This window comes from Arabidopsis lyrata, assembly GCF_000004255.2.
Source record: "Arabidopsis lyrata subsp. lyrata unplaced genomic scaffold ARALYscaffold_4, whole genome shotgun sequence".
NCBI classification, from domain to species: domain Eukaryota; kingdom Viridiplantae; phylum Streptophyta; class Magnoliopsida; order Brassicales; family Brassicaceae; genus Arabidopsis; species Arabidopsis lyrata.
In genome coordinates this window covers 5,129,084-5,145,442 of record NW_003302552.1, presented here as the reverse complement: position 1 = coordinate 5,145,442, position 16,359 = coordinate 5,129,084, and the positions used below count along the sequence as shown (strand labels likewise).

Genomic DNA, 16,359 nt, shown 5'->3' with positions numbered 1-16,359 from the left:
TGTTGCTAATTTATGTTTATTTTTTTATTTGTTATTGTATAGTTAATAAAGTTAGATTCATCTTATGTAGTTATGGTTAAATTCATTTTTGACTCGAATATCAATTTAGACATTTTCATGTATAAATCTGATTATTTATATATCTAAGATCCTAATTGTTTTCACTATCATGAATACATACAACAACAATGTAGGATATTTTGATATAATTATATGTAATTATGTTACTTGTGTGATTTGGAACTTGCGTGACTTGATCATAATTAAACAATTCCTTGTTTTATGTACTCTCATGATCTAGTATTCTAGCCACATCGTGATAGTCTCATGATTAACTACTGGATTGACATAAATTGAACAAGATCTCGAGAGTTTTCATATAAAAAGAAGAAAAAGACAAAAAAAAATGTCGTTTAACTCAACGCTTTTAGATATTCTGCCATTGCATATAGCTATATAAGAGAAATGACCGTGTCTGAAAATCTTGATATGTCTAACGTCTCAAAGGCCTATTACTTGAAAAACTTTCATGTCAAGGTAATCAACTTATCATAAGACACAAAAATAAAAAGAGAGAAGATCATATGAAAAGTCGTATATGAACCACAAAACGTAATAATGAGAAAAGACTAAGGTAAAATTACTAAACTAATAAAAGGTTAGGTAGCAAACAACTACATTACAAGTCTACAACACAAATAAATTTTCAGTCATTATCGAATAGTGATTATTAATAAAAAAAAATATTAAAATAAGATGTGTAAAATAAAAATAGTGCTTAATTTATTAACATAATTTCTAATTTTTATTTTATTTTAAAGAAAAAAGCTACAAGTATGTAGAATGGCTCATTTTCTAATTTTCTAATTTTCTCAATTAATTTGGCTCATTTTTTTATTTAAATAATGTAGAATGACACATGTTATATTTTGTGTGATGATGTGGCACTCATATGGAGAGAGTTGATCATCTTTCATATATATGATGTGATTTTTGTAATATCTATCATATTTGTTTCCTTCACCATTTCTTTTTTCTTTGTAATTATCTTATATATGTCTTATAGATTTCTAGACTATAGAGTAACGGAGAGTTGTATACTCTCAACAAAATCGATGTGAACTATCATATAATTTAATTAAAATTTTATATTAATCTTTTTATGTAAAGAAATATTAGTTCTTTGTAATTATCTTCTGTCTTCTGTTTTTCTTAAATCATATGATTAACATATTAGTTCTCTAGTAACACTAAGCACATTTGATAATTTTGTGGAATACTTTAGCAAAAGACTATTGAGTAAGCATATATTTGTTTTCTCTATTTGTGTGTGATAAAACCAAACTGTATCATTAAGGTAAGTTTAACAAAGTGATTTAGCCATTTAGGAGTATTGTATTTATGAAACAATAATTACAAAAAGTATTAAACAGTGTCATTGTTTTTAATTTGTTTAAGAATGAAACTGCTACATTTAATACAAAAATATTCATATCCAGAGAACTGTTCCGCTTCTACTATGTAGATGCATGGGACACATGTATACTAATGGTAGTATTAAATGAAACTTTACAATCATCTATAAGCAAAAATGTCACACAAATCCAACCTTTGTTATCGTTGAAAAATCTAATATGGCGAGGACTTTACCTTTGTTAGGCCAACCGTTCATGTTGATCTTCTCTAATTTTATAAGCGTTTATTTCGGTAAAACGTTGTTTTTCTCAAAAGCACACATACATTACTGGACATGCAAGCCATCTTTGTTTCCTTAAATTTAGACTTGTATCAAGATACCAATCCTGGATTTCTTTGTTAAGACTAAATATAAACGATCAAGCTTTTGTGCTGGATACCAAGTATATACCGGCCTGGTAATCCCGGATACATGGTATTACTTCATCCACTTAAAACTGTGACTTGGTAGAGCTTTGAAAAAGATCAAAGGGTATGAAAACTTTGTAATTAGATTTTCATATATCCTTTGAATTCTCAAGATCTGGAAGAAATACGTACCATCAATATCCACTTCTTGAATATAGCCGTAAATGCCATTCCATTATCTTTAACATCGATGAGTTCCTGAAAATAAAGAGAGGTAGGAATTTTCTTTTGGATTCGGCCACAAGATTCGTGGAAGATTGTCAATAGCCTGAAAGAGCATTAGCGAAGGAAAAACATAACATTAAATCTTTTACGCCTTTATTGATTTTTGGATTAAAAATAATAGCCTGAAAGGCCAAAGAACAAAGAAAGCTAGCAAGAATCTTTGAGTTTTACAAATTTAGTTTGGAACTCTTTCTAGGCGAGTTGATTTCTGTGGCAGAGATGACCAATGTAATTTTATACCTATAAAGTAATAATTTCTAGAAGTCCTAATAAAAGAACATTTCTCCATTTAATTAGCTGAGCCAATCTTTGGAATCTTGTGAATACATAATCTCAGATTCGAAAACGTAGACAACAAACCCTGAAATTGAAACACTTCATCCCGGTAAGGGAGACACTATATAAATTATTTATGGTAGAGGAGGGAAAAAGAAAGATAATGATACACTTAAAAAACACTCGCTTAGAAACATACCCCGTTATCTCGTTTTTATTTCTGGCGTACCTTGAGATGCACTCACCCTTGTGGATGTTCTTGTACCTTCAATTTTTCTTCTGCTTTTGGTCACCATGAAAAACTTGTTTGATTATCCAGTGACTTGATACATAATCACAAAAAAGGTTTAAAATCGAGAGAAGCCTCTACATGAGCAAGCCAACATGCGTTCAATATATATATATGGTCATATGACAATTTAACTTCCCGTAAATTTGTTCTGCTTTTGGTCACCATGAAAAACTTGTTTGATTATCCAGTGACTTGATACTTAATCAGAAAAAAGGTTTAAAATCGAGAGAAGCCTCTAAATGAGCAAGCCAACATGCGTTCAATATATATATATAGTCATACGACAATTTGACTTCCCGTAGATTAAAGAGAATGAGAAGAAGAAGGGCGATGTTTTACCTATGGTTTGCCGGATTCTCTATTTACAAAGGTTGTGTTGATTCTGGATGTATAAACCGCATTGAAAACTGAAGAGATCATGGTCTTTTCGGTTAAACATGAGATGGGAGGAGCTTCAAAGAACATGTGCTGAAATTGAATCCAAAAGTAACAGAAGCCATAGGAGATGAGAGAAGCTTGAAATCGAAGAGTTTGTGGCATTGTGGGAGATTTATGGATTTAGGGAAAGTTTGTGGCCGAACGTTTTCGGGAGGAGGCGAAGAGACAATTTCTTTCACTATATTTTAGATGACGTGGCTAAGGTGTAGGTAATGTGGCATCCTCTTACATAGTTTTCATTTCGCTGATGTGGATAGTTTGAGATGCCTCAATTAACTTATTCCAATATCTACTCATGGGGGATGAATTATATCATGCAAATAGATTAGTAGCAAATCTTATATATTAAAGGAGAAGTCAAAAGTGCTCACGTTCGCTCTCAGAATATGAGCAGTCGTTTTTACCCCCCTCCATTTAATTAGATTAAATTATTTAAATTTCCATTTTGTTAAAAAAAAACGAAATTCTGAAAAAAGGAAATAAACGATTTTCGTTTCTTTAACCCTAATTCGTTCATTCGCTTATTGGGCTTATACTTTTACGGGGGAAAAATGGCCCGGTATAATTTACACTGTCATATGTAAAACCCTAAACCTTTATGCTGAAAAATCCTATAAATATAGGATGCCTCCCTTGAAACTCATACATCACGGCTTGATTTTTATGCATAGCAATTATGGTTTATAGTACTTTATTGTACCTCAAATTTGGTCCTTTCTATGATGCATCGTCGTCAGTTTTTTTTTTCTCCTTTGTATGTTATGCTCACTTGGAAAGTAAGATTTCAAAGATCTTTGCCAATTCGTGATGAGTTGTTTACGCGAGGTTTATAGTTTGGTCGATTACATGTTTTGATTTTCGTAGCTGTTTGGTTTTATATATGCATGATAATTCTCATGACTTTGATTAGCACTTCTTTCTTTCCTCAGGTACAAGCATAAACTTTTTGGATCATGGAATTGCAAACAAATCTCAAACCAAACTGAGGTATCTCCCTAATCTTGCTTGATTTATGCGTTTTTTACCAAAAACAAAATTAATTTTATTGCTCTACTATTGCGTGATCATATAGTTATGATCATCAATCGATCGACCGTGCGGCCTTATTATATTTGGTACGATCTGTATTCTTTTACGTGTTGCCTTTTTTTTATAACGCATTGTTTTATTGTTTTAAATATATTTATGTGATATGTAAACTTTAAATCTGTTCAGCATGATGTGTTCTATATTATGGAGTCTATGAAGATTATTCATCGGCCGCGACGTGGTCCGGATCGTATGAAAAAGGGGGCACAAGTCGATATGGACTGGAAGATGTGTTTCCGGACTTATAATTATCATTATCGTGTTATCGATATCTCGATGTATTTTTAGGTTTTGGTTATGATATCTTTGTTTACTATACTAAATTCGTATTAGTAAACGAAATCTTTTCCGTATTAATGAATGAAATACTTTTGAATATGTTGAGCTTATCGTCTTGGGAATAATATTACCCATATTCTTATTCTAATTTTTTTACCGGAAAAATATTCGCTATTGAGAATATTAATACTCCGAATATATATGCGATGGTTTATACCTAATCGGCGGCATGACACTTTATATCGGTATATCATGTGAACTATAGCGTATTTGAAACTATCTTATTCGTTTAGCTATACCCAATTTACCCGTTCTTAGAGAAATAAAGCACAATTAACCTTAAAACGTATGCTGTTAATAATGATGAAATATCGCATCCGTTTATTTTAAATGTTATTAATAATTTGAGTTACATAAATCAAGTTGAAACACATATATATCAATAATAACTATAGCAATATATATATATCTCATTTTCTTTTTTTTATATGATCTTTGTGGTTGATTTGATATGATCTTAACAAATAGACCATATTATGGTACGTATTACTTGAGGTTATCCTATACAATTTTATTATACACATAATCATTATTTTTGTAATTGGAGATTATACTATATAATATTATTATACAAACAAAATTGTTAAGATAATAACTACTTATTATGTTTTACTACCAAATCTTTCGAGATTGTATTTAATATTGATATATACAAATATCGGAAACTTTTAAACAATTATTATAAACACAAATTATTACGATAAGAACTACTTATTCTGTTTTACTACCAAATATTTCGAGATTGTATTGAATATTGATATATACAAATATTCTATACTATTAAACAGTTTTCTATTTTTCCGTTTTGCTGATTATAGAAATTTCCGTATTATAATTATTATATATGTCTATATGTTTTGCTCATAGGAAGTTAGATGTTTCCATTTTTTTTTTTTTGGCTAGAATGAATATGTGAATATATGAATGTTGACATTTTAGCGGAATAATCTATGGATATCGTTTACGGTTTTTCCTCTTTATGTAATTATATGTTCCATATTATGTTAGTTTCTTTTTTTAAAAAGTATTTAAATGTTATACTAAATATTCTCAGTATTTTATTTGGTAACCGCGAAGTTTGGAGATAAATATGAATATAATGTTTTTGTAATATTTACCGATTTTTTTGTGATTGTGTGTGTATCACGACGATTTTTAAAATGTTATTTTTCTATAATTATATGACTTTGGTTGAGTCTATCCGTATATCTATATATATAGATATATCTCTACCATAAACCACCGTGATTAGCGACTAGACATACTCGATTTTTTGTTCCCAGTGTAAGGATCTTTATTAGATAATGACTACAACTTCGTTATGATATTCTTGCTTTCCGTAACGATTTAGCCCTTTCTGATCCTTCTCATTACTTAATTTTGCCAGGTGATGAGGTACAGGATGTTTGACGATGTTTCGCTCTTGAATTCTTCTAAGACTGATTGGCTTATCCGGGTGCGGGTTCTGAATGTCTAGCACCATGAAGAGTGTGAACTTGGCACAAGTCTAGAAGTAATTCTGTCCGATAGTAAGGTTTGTGAATTAATGTTTTTTTTCCTTATATTATGATTGTTGGATTTCTGTTCTAATCATCTTTTTTATGTTTTCTCTTTTTGTTGGTTCTTTTTGGAAGGGTACAAAGGTGCAGGCTTCGTTTAGAGGATGTGCTTACCATCGTTATGCTTCTAAGATTAGTCCTGGTGATTGGTTTGATTTTAAGGATTTTAAGGTTGTTGAGCAGTATGGTTCGTGCAGGGCCACTAATCATCGATACAAAATAATTGTTCCGTATTCAACTGAAATCGATATAGCGTCTGTTATGCGCGATGATTGTTTCTTTGATTTCGTTGATTTTAAAAAGATAACGTATGGCGTTCATTCTGATGATTAAATTTATTATTTGTTAATAAATTTATGGCGTTAACGGTTGGTAAGTATTTTAAGATAACGTTTAAATTTATTTGTTAATGGATTAAACATAATTGTGATACTAACGTTAATATAAATAATTCTCCAATGTTATTGGGCAAGTCATTCATGTTAGTGAATTTCCAACTTTGGATCGTTTGGATGGTTATAAAAAGGACAATGGTTCCGAGGATGGTGACTCTCTACCGAAAATTTTTTATCTTAAAAGATTGATTAAGACGTGCCTAAAGCCTCCTGGAGATATCGTCAAAACTGTGAGTACCGGGCCGTTGGATGGTTACAACAGTGATGATGTCGAAGAGCTGACCGGTGACGGCGATAGTGACGAAGAGTCGTGTACCGAAGACGAAGGTTGTGTAGAAGATGATCCTGAATATCAAATTGATAACGATGAAGAAGATACTGACACTGACGAGGTCAACGATCGCATTGCGAGTACTGACGATGATGCTTCTGAGGTAAGCGAGGACGAGTACGATTTTGTAGATGACTATGACGAATGAGATGACAGTGATTGTGCGGCTGAGTCCGATGATGATTTCTATGAAGTGGAAGAGGACGATTATGAAGACGGCGTCGAAGATGATGAGGAGGATGTTGACTCAAAATATAGCGCTGTGTCTGAGTCGGAGGAAGAGAACCTCGATGGTTGTGATGGTAAGACGATCGAAGAACGTAAAACTGACAAATTGGATGATTATTCCGTGCATCATAAAATCTCTTTTGATCTTCGTGACTCCAGGTACGTATTTTTTGTCTTATAACTTAATATGTGAATGTGTTTTTTTTTTTTATATTGACACTAAGTTTATGTTGTTGTGTTATAGTAATAATGTCTTGAAGTGTGAATTGGTCGGTTATGAGGCAGTCAATTTCTACAAGTCTTTTAAAAAGTGGCAATATGATGTTATTATTTGTGTGATCCGATGGGGTGTCGTGGACGTGTTTCAAGGTACGTACGCATTTGTATCCTGATTTTTATTTTATTGATTTGCTGTGATTACCATAATCTTCTAGAATAATAATAAGTTTTTAATGTATATTAGATAAGCGAACTATAACTGCAACAGAATGCACTCAAATCCGTTTGAATCCTGGCATTCCAGAAGTTGCTGAGTTTAGGACATCGTGAGTCGTTATATTATGAATTCTTAGTTTTACGCGTGTTCTCCATGACTAGCTTATATAATAACGGTTTAAAATTTTTGTTTCGTAATAGGATCTCAAGGAAGCGGACTCGCACAAGTGTTCCAAAGAAGAAATAATTATCTCTGGCTTCTGATTGGGGATATTTTACTTTCTGACTTTTTATTCTTATGGGCTTTTTTCCTTTTTACATTTTACAATACTTTGGCCGTTTACGTTCTATTGAAATATCGTATTCTATTGTCACAATCTTATTACTCACAGGATATCTTAGATAATTGTGCTGTATTTTATACATAAATGATAATATTGTCAATCGATCGATATTTAGAAACTTCCGATATATAACATATTTGTCTTCTATCTCATACGAAATTGCTGCTTGCGATCAAACGAAATATTGATGTTTCGTGTGCCTAGGCGATAGTTTGACTTATAAAAAACAAATTGGATTGACCGTATAATATCAAATAATGCGACGTTATCTCGACATATTGAGGATTAGATCATCCTAAGTACTCTTTCATACTAACTTTAAACAGTTATTATCCTCTCAATATTCACGTCCAATACTAATGAGATTATTGACGTCATGGTACGTGAATGACGCGTAATTAGTTCGATCTGATTTCTACGAACAACATGTAAAATATAACGTTCGTCAAACCAAATCTTATTATGCTTACATTGTCGGTTTAATTAATAGTATTATATATATTTAACACAAATTGTTAATAAGATATATACTGAACACAAATTGTCAACAATTAAACTTACTGATAATGATTATAGATATTTACCTTTATCACTACAAGCAAAAATCTATGATAAAGGTAATTTAGCATCTTCGAAAACTCTTCAACTAAACTATATATATAGAGAGAGACATTCGCTTGCTTTCCAAGTTTGAAAAAAAAAATACCTTTCTTTGCATCTCTCCTACGATGGATCATCTACTTTCACACGCTATTAAAAAGAGAATTGGTAAGAGAGAGTGTCTGTTTGATGTTTCTGCTCTGAATCCTTATATTCATGAGTGGAAAATTAAAGTCAAAATTTTAAGAAAGTTCACATGTTCTTTCACTGGATACAAGACCTTTGATTTGATCTTAGTTGATGACGAGGTATTTTTTCTACATCATAATACAATTTTTTACCTTTATATATGTTCATATACTTACTAAAAAGATACATATATATCTACATATATAGGGTCAGAAAATACATGCCGTTATGGGTATTGAATTCGAAGACATCTTCTCTATGAGACTGACAGAAAGATCATGGATAAGTTTGTCGAGTTTCTCTCTCAGTCGCGTGATTGGAACATTTAGGCCTACCGATCATCGTTTTATGATACACTGGAAATCGACGACTTGGTTTAGGAATATCCAACCTATGAGTTATGACAATTTCTTCAAGTTTGACTCTTTTGAAGATATTAAAAGCGGCTCTTTGGACACAAATATATGCGGCGGTAAGAAGGCACACCATACCGCCCTCATTTAGTTCAAATATCATAGAAAGTTGTTTGTCCTAATATTGTATTTGATTTAAAAATTCTAAATACAGATCTGATTGGAAGGGTTGTGGCCGTAGGGAATCAGAATGACGAAGAACCTCCTGACAATGAGTGGAATGAGATTTTTTTCGACATCGAAAACATCGACTTACCGCGCAAGGCGCGGGTACCTGCCCTAGTGCTAGATACAATTCACAATATATATAAATGCTCGTCAGCATTTATATATGGTCTTTCATGACCAAATATATCTATTTGTATTATATGTTGCAAATTGATTAGTAGAAAATACTATTTTTTCAGCTACAATATGCAAGATACAAAAATGATCGCATTCAAGTATATAGGACCAAATATATATTCAACTTCCTTTGAAAATAATTTAATATAACATCTATTTTTTAGATGTTCAATTGGAAGACCAAAGATCCAAACTATATAATAATTTGCCCATAATGACGGATGAGTTTTTTTTATCACAAATGATGATATGAAAATCTTGCAATAGGCACATCTCTAAATGATGGGTTAATAATATTATAGCACAGACTCATCTTCAGCACATCATAACCTTAGATAACCTAAATGATGAGTTTTTTCATCACAATGTGTTCAATTTTAATATAAATTTGTTTAATCTTACTAAAATTTGCAAAAAATGTATAATTTTAACAAATATAAATAAATATTTTTTTGAATATCTAAGGTTATTTTGGTTATTTTGGTTATTTGGTATTTTTGGGTATAAAATTCTAACTAAATAGAACTAATATTTTTGGATATATAATTTTATTTTGAGTTTTTGGATATCTTTTCGGTTTTCGGTTCGAATCGGGTTCGAGGTTCAGGTAATTCGGAATGGAGAATTCATTATCTGTTCAGGTTTTGTGATTATTCGGTTCGGTTTTGGAATCAGATTTTTTGGTTCGGTTTTCGGTTTTCGGGTTTTATGTCCAGCCCTAATCTCTAGCATTTATATATTTCATCTTTTTCGGATATTATTTTTATGCAGTACGGCGAAGCATTAATAACATATATCACACAACCATGTAATTACAAATGAGAAATATTTTATCTCCACTCATGAATATATAACATGGGAGAAATATTTTTTTGTAAATCATTGGCCTCATATATAATCAGTGGGGAAAATGTAAAAAAAAACGCCAACTTTCAAATTTGGGACGAAAAACACATGAACTTTCAAAATGTCATTTAAATCACAAAGTTTAGTTTGACTTTTTGATAAAATAGTCAAGTTTCGTTGACTTAGCCATTTTAGGTATGTCGTTAAGTTTCCGTTAACGGGGTTAACTTTCCCTTAAAAGTCTCTGTTAAATCGAAACGACGTCTTCAAGAGGTACTCCATTGCGTCGAACTCGGGACGTTTTGAACTTATGTTTCTCTGTGTTTCTTAAAGACTATTTTCTTAACCCATAATAATAAGTTTCATTTCATTTGAAGAAAGAAAGTATTTTCTTTAGTCCACTATCTTCATAACAAGTTTTTGTTAGTCACGTCTCGAATTCGACGCGATGGGGTAATCTTTTTTTTTTTTTTTTCGTCTGAATAATTCATTGATAAGATACTTGGAAATAATACATAGCGGCAAGGAAATAAATCCTTCCGGAAAACAAAGCCGGCGGGTACATAGAAACCCCCAGAGACAAAGGCCAAAAAAGGCAGACATTAAAGAAGAAAAACCTTAAAGTACAGGGAATGACTAATACCTAAGACTCAAGCAACACAACTGCAAACTCTTCACTAAAAGCATCCGACGAACATTTCCATAGAATATTTTGGGCGCTGGAAAGTGGTTACCAACAAGAGCAACAAGAGGACCCATCATTAGATTGCCTTTATATGAAAGGCCCGAGAAGGATACTAAACCAAGCTCACACAACCACAAACCCAGCAGAAACGAACACAGACAAATAAGAAGATCAGAGCACAGATCCTAACCATCACTACCACACCAAAAACCAGAGAATACAAGCAGGTGAAAGGACAAGGAGAAGCCTTGAGATCCGAAGGGGAAAACGCCAAAGAGGACCAACAAACCTTACACGCGGACATTCGTAGACCCAGCCAAAACCATCTACAGCCTAAGAACTGGTTACGCCACGCAAGAGAAGGAATGAAGACCGAGCCTACCACATCGTCTTGAACTCAAATCTTAAATCTAAAAAAGATTAGGAAGAGAGCTAGTAGATGCCTTTGCAGGAGACTACCATCCGAATGAAGAACCCACAAAACGAAACCTTCACAAACTCAAAACACCAATAACCGGGCAGAAAGTAACAGGAGGCAGAACTAGAAGTCAATATTGCCAGCCCTAAACTTGAAACTAAGGCTTCTACTCTCAACCAAATATACTCCAACAACAAAGCAATTAACCGAAGGTAAATTGAGGGACGACCTGTGAGATAGATGTCGACGAAGGCCGTTGCCGCAGATCCAAAGGACGCAGCCGGAAAACTCGACAAACCAAAATCGAATCCCAATCAGACAAGAACAGAGACGAAAATCACAGATCGGAGAACCACAAAAACCAATCGGAGAACATTCAACTCCACATCAAGGTCGGAGAGACCCACCCAGCGAGCCTGAAACGATCCGGGGAGGAAGAAGAAAGTCGCAGGCGAAGATGGTTTGCAGGAAGCCAACTTCGTCCTCCAACTCCGGCCAAAGACAACCCATAACCACCACCCAAATCCAGACGAAGCAAGGCAAGATTTTCACCACATCGCAGAAAAACAGTAGAACCAAAAAGAGAAAAGAAACTACTACAGGGGGAGACCAGCACCAGTGCTGTGGAAGCCACTAGCCAGGTTAGGTCTGAGAGAGAGAGGAGCTTTTTTTTTTTTCCCGCGATGGGGTAATCTATATTTTTTCTTTTTTCACTAATTCATGTTTATTGGTTTACTTTATGTCTTTGACTTCTTCAAGAATTAAAACCTAATATCAATTCATGTAATATATTGTAACTGATTTGGCATATATGTCTCGTTGACATTTTTCATTAACAAAACAGTGATCACTCACGATGAGGCAATACTTTCTTTATTCAAACGAAATGAAATTGGTTTTGAGTGGAAAAATTTCAGTTTTAGGTTTAAATAAGTGGATGAACCACATGCTAATTGGTCTATTCATGGTTTTTTTTTGTAAAATACAAAAAGAACAGGGTCTGCACATGGTTTAATTTTTTTTTGTCTTCTGTGAAAAAGTAAGTGATTCATAAGGCAGTCCATACTCAACAATTATAGAACACTAGATTATGTACCCGCGCGTTGCGCGGGATTTTTATTTATTTTTTTTATCAATGCGAATCTTTGAGTATAAATCTAATCATTTGAATTTAATATTTTTTACTTTATTCATGTGCATTATCTTTCCAATATAGTAAAAAAAAATTCACACGTTTCATTACAATTTCTTTCGTTATCTTCTAGGATTCAGTCGTTGTTTCCCGATATTTACTCTCTTTTCGCCTTATATTGACTCATATATAATATACTCGATTGTGAATTAGTTCTCAAGATATATCGTATATCATTTCTCCTTCCTATCTTTGAATACTCAATTCTTTTTTTATAAGTTGCATAATCTTTTTATTAAAGTGAACATCAGAAAATTTTATGAAATGTTTTGTCATAAGGTTTTTTTGACCATGTTTTGGTGGATGTAAAATTCTTTTGTATACAACAAATCTCATATATAAACTCATTGCTATTCACAAACATCGGATTTTAACGTCAAGTTTTTCATTTATCTTGACTGTTTGAAAGATATAAAATTCTCTTTTCACATACATAATTTGACGTATATTATGATTCTAGATAGTATTCTTAGTGTTGATTTTTTCTAAAATATGTAAATTACGAAATCATAAGTTATTCTATTTTTTTTTTTTTGTCGTCTTAATATTGAAACAAATAAAGAGTTTGCTAGAAACAGAGTAAAACAAAAACAGGGAAACTGAAATAACAAAACAAAGTAAGAGTAAATCAACCACAATCATTGTCTACCTCGCCGTTCGTCCTCAATCCGGTTATTCTAATTTTAAAATACGTTTATTTTAAAAAAAAAAAACAAAATCATTCTTCTTTCTAATTAAAAAACTCTTCAATATACCATTAATATTCTAATTTCCAAATAGCATTCTCAAATATTATTATTACACAATTTTATTATTCGATTAGATTATTATTACACAGTTTTATTAAACTCTTCAATATACCATTACTAAAACATAGGTCTTTGTTTTATTTCAAATCACCTTAATTTTTTTTCATTCTATGTTAATTTCCTAAACACTGATTACTATTTAGTTTTTCTTCTTAGGTATTTATTTTTTATATAAAACCCTCCATGTTTTAATTAAGAAAACATTAATAATATAGACAAATTTCTTAATTTAACTATTTATATTATATTATAATTATAAACAATAATATGTACTCAATCCTTCTTATTTTTTAACCGGTATAAGGAATTGATACTTTAACCTTAACAAATATATTCTCAAATTTTAATTTTTTTTTTTTAGAAATAAATTACTTTTTTATTAAGTAAGAACCTTTAAATTTGGTATTTATTAACTCTTATTTTCTTTATTGTACTAAATAATTGTAATTCTTAAAAGTGATTGTTGTTCCATTAAAATATATGATAAGTTTCCGTTTTCTTATCACTAACTATTTTAAAATAATTATGCATTATATGTTAAGATATAATTATCTTATTTTATATTTCTCCAATCTCAATTCAAAAGTTTCATGTTTAAATATGAGTAAGATATAATTATTCATTATCTGTTTTATATTTGTTTTTCCGTTTTTTCATATTTAATTTTTTTGTAATTTTTTTTTTAAATGGAGGGTAATAATATAAATTATGTGAATTAATTTATTTTAATATGTTTTTCTTAATAAATAAGATATATGGATCCTACCAAAATAATAAAATGTGATGACATGAATGTTGATGTGGACACCTTAGATGGAGAGAGAACTCTCTCATTATATATATAGATTTGGTATTTATTAATTCTTACTTTCTTTATTCTACTAAATAATTGTAATTCTTAAAAGTGATTGTTGTTCCATTAAAATATATGATAAGTTTCCGTTTTCTTATCTCTAACTATTTAAAAATAATTACGCATTATATGTTAAGATATAATTATCTAATTTTATATTTCTCTAATCTCAATTCAAAAGTTTCATGTTTAAATATGAGTAAGATATAAAGTTTCTCCAACATAGTAAAACGTTTCTCACATTTTTCACTACAATATTTTTCGTTATCTTCTATGATTCACTCGTCGTCTCCCAACATCTACTCTCTTTTCTCCTTAGATCATTTATATTTTCTCCTTCATATCATTCGATACTCAATTTTTTTTTTTATAAGTTTCATGATCTTTTTATTAAAGTGAACAGAAATCTGAGGAGATGTTTATCATAAAGCTTTTTTTTACTATGTTTTGGTGCATCTAAAATTGCTTTATAGAAAATAGATTTCATAGACTCATTCCTATTCGTAAACATAGGATTTCAACGTGAAATTTTGCACTTTATCTTGACCATTTGAAAAATACAAAAATCTCTTTCTACATATATAATTTAACGTATATTATGATTCTAGAAAGTATTCTTAATGTGACACTTACGAACTCATAAAAATTATTCTAATTTTAAAATACATTTATTTTTTTAAAAAAAATCCTTTTTATTTTTAGGGGTTTTTGCAAAAATGCCACTTTTTCAATGCCACTTTTCAAAAATACCCCTTTTAAAAAACCTTATAAAAAATGCTCTTAAAAATATAAGATTTACCCAAATATGTATGTAATATTATTAAAACATACACAAACTACATTTCTATGTATCTAAAATCTTATAAATACTTTATAAATACCTTATAAATGCATTTTAAATACTTTTAAAAACCTTTAAAATATCTTGTAAAACCTTTGAAAAACCTTAAAAATTCTTTAAAATAACTTATAAAACCTTTAAAAACACCTTATAAAATTTTATAAATACTTGGATCGAGTCTACAAGTAGTAGTTACAATCCATAAGTACCTTATAAACCTAATAAAACTTTATAAAAATTTCAGATTTAAAAAGGCGCATTTTTTAAAATGGACATCTAAAAGGGGCATTTTTGAAAAGAGGCACACCAAAAGGGGTATTTTTAACAATTTCCCTTATTTCTAATGAAAAACTCTTCTATCTACCATTACTATTCTAATTTCCAAATAGCATTCTCAAATATTTTTATTACACAGTTTTAATACTCGATAAGATTATTTTATTTTTATATTTGAAGTTCAGGATAGTTTTTTTTATTATTGCAAATCACCTTAATTTTTTTCAATCTATGTTAATTTTCTAAACACTAATTAATATTTAGTTTTTCTTTTTTAGGTATTCACTTTTTAATTTAGAAAAAATTAATAATATAGAAAATATACTAATATATATTATATTATAATTATAAATAATAATATGTTCTAAATTCTTTTTATTTTTTAATCGGTACTCAAATTTTAAATGTCTATTTTCCAGAAATGAATTGCTTTCTATTTTAAGTAAAAACCTTTAAATTTGGTTTTTTAACTCTTATTTTCTTTACTCTACTAAATAATTGTAACTCTTAAAAAATAAATTTTGTACCATTAAAATATATGATAAGTTTCTTTTTTCGTATCTCTAACTATTTAAAAATATTTACTCATTATATGTTAAAATATAATGATCTAATATTTATTCAATCTCTATTCAAAATTTTCATATTGTATATGATCTAATATACAATTTTTTTCGTTTTTCCATAATATTTCATTAATTTTTGTCAATTATTATTTTTATTTAATGTGTGAATTAGTTTTAGTTTAATTGTTTTTGTTTTAATAAATGAAATAGGTGGAGCCCACAAAAAAAATAAATTATGATGACATGGATGCTGATGTGGACACCCTAGATGGAGAGAAAACTCTCCCATTATATATATAGATTCTATCTATTTTACACGCATTTCAAAAATTATTTATTTAAAAATAATCAGGAAACATTATTTTATTTTACTCAAAACTCTATATAAACCTTATATGTCATTTAATTGTTTTCAAACTTCATATCTCGTTTCATTGTTTTCAAGTATTATAAGAAGTTCAGCTCCTCTTTAATAGATTCTACAATTTTCT

General features: G+C 30.2%; 2 protein-coding genes and 2 long non-coding RNA genes across 4 annotated transcripts; 3 read left to right on the top strand and 1 right to left on the bottom strand.

Annotated features, from left to right (window-relative positions):
* Window positions 1-1,466: 1,466 nt before the first annotated feature.
* On the bottom strand, window positions 1,467-3,268 carry LOC9316780. The gene is made up of 2 exons (XR_002332841.1): window positions 3,017-3,268; window positions 1,467-2,664 (listed from the first exon to the last, which is right to left on the bottom strand). It is a non-coding gene; the product is annotated as an uncharacterized LOC9316780 (long non-coding RNA).
* A 611-nt stretch (window positions 3,269-3,879) lies between these two features.
* Window positions 3,880-4,582, top strand: LOC110229515. Its single transcript, XR_002332906.1, has 3 exons — window positions 3,880-4,102; window positions 4,188-4,230; window positions 4,331-4,582. It is a non-coding gene; the product is annotated as an uncharacterized LOC110229515 (long non-coding RNA).
* A 1,863-nt stretch (window positions 4,583-6,445) lies between these two features.
* LOC9316779 lies at window positions 6,446-7,861 on the top strand. Its single transcript, XM_021029376.1, has 3 exons — window positions 6,446-7,425; window positions 7,520-7,601; window positions 7,693-7,861. The coding sequence occupies exons 1-3, from the start codon at window positions 6,960-6,962 to the stop codon at window positions 7,736-7,738; spliced, it is 594 nt and encodes a 197-aa protein (XP_020885035.1). The 5' UTR covers window positions 6,446-6,959; the 3' UTR covers window positions 7,739-7,861.
* A 720-nt stretch (window positions 7,862-8,581) lies between these two features.
* LOC9314959 lies at window positions 8,582-9,403 on the top strand. The gene is made up of 3 exons (XM_021030131.1): window positions 8,582-8,743; window positions 8,832-9,096; window positions 9,192-9,403. The coding sequence occupies exons 2-3, from the start codon at window positions 8,853-8,855 to the stop codon at window positions 9,380-9,382; spliced, it is 435 nt and encodes a 144-aa protein (XP_020885790.1). The 5' UTR covers window positions 8,582-8,743; window positions 8,832-8,852; the 3' UTR covers window positions 9,383-9,403.
* The last annotated feature ends 6,956 nt before the right edge of the window (window positions 9,404-16,359 follow it).

Coding starts and splice junctions, on each gene's coding strand:
- LOC9314959 (XM_021030131.1), top strand. CDS start 8,853: ATGGGTATTGAATTCGAAGACATCTTCTCTATGAGACTGACAGAAAGA. Junction 9,097..9,191: donor GGACACAAATATATGCGGCG/GTAAGAAGGCAC, acceptor TTCTAAATACAG/ATCTGATTGGAAGGGTTGTG.
- LOC9316779 (XM_021029376.1), top strand. CDS start 6,960: ATGACTATGACGAATGAGATGACAGTGATTGTGCGGCTGAGTCCGATG. Junction 7,426..7,519: donor TGTCGTGGACGTGTTTCAAG/GTACGTACGCAT, acceptor AATGTATATTAG/ATAAGCGAACTATAACTGCA. Junction 7,602..7,692: donor GTTGCTGAGTTTAGGACATC/GTGAGTCGTTAT, acceptor GTTTCGTAATAG/GATCTCAAGGAAGCGGACTC.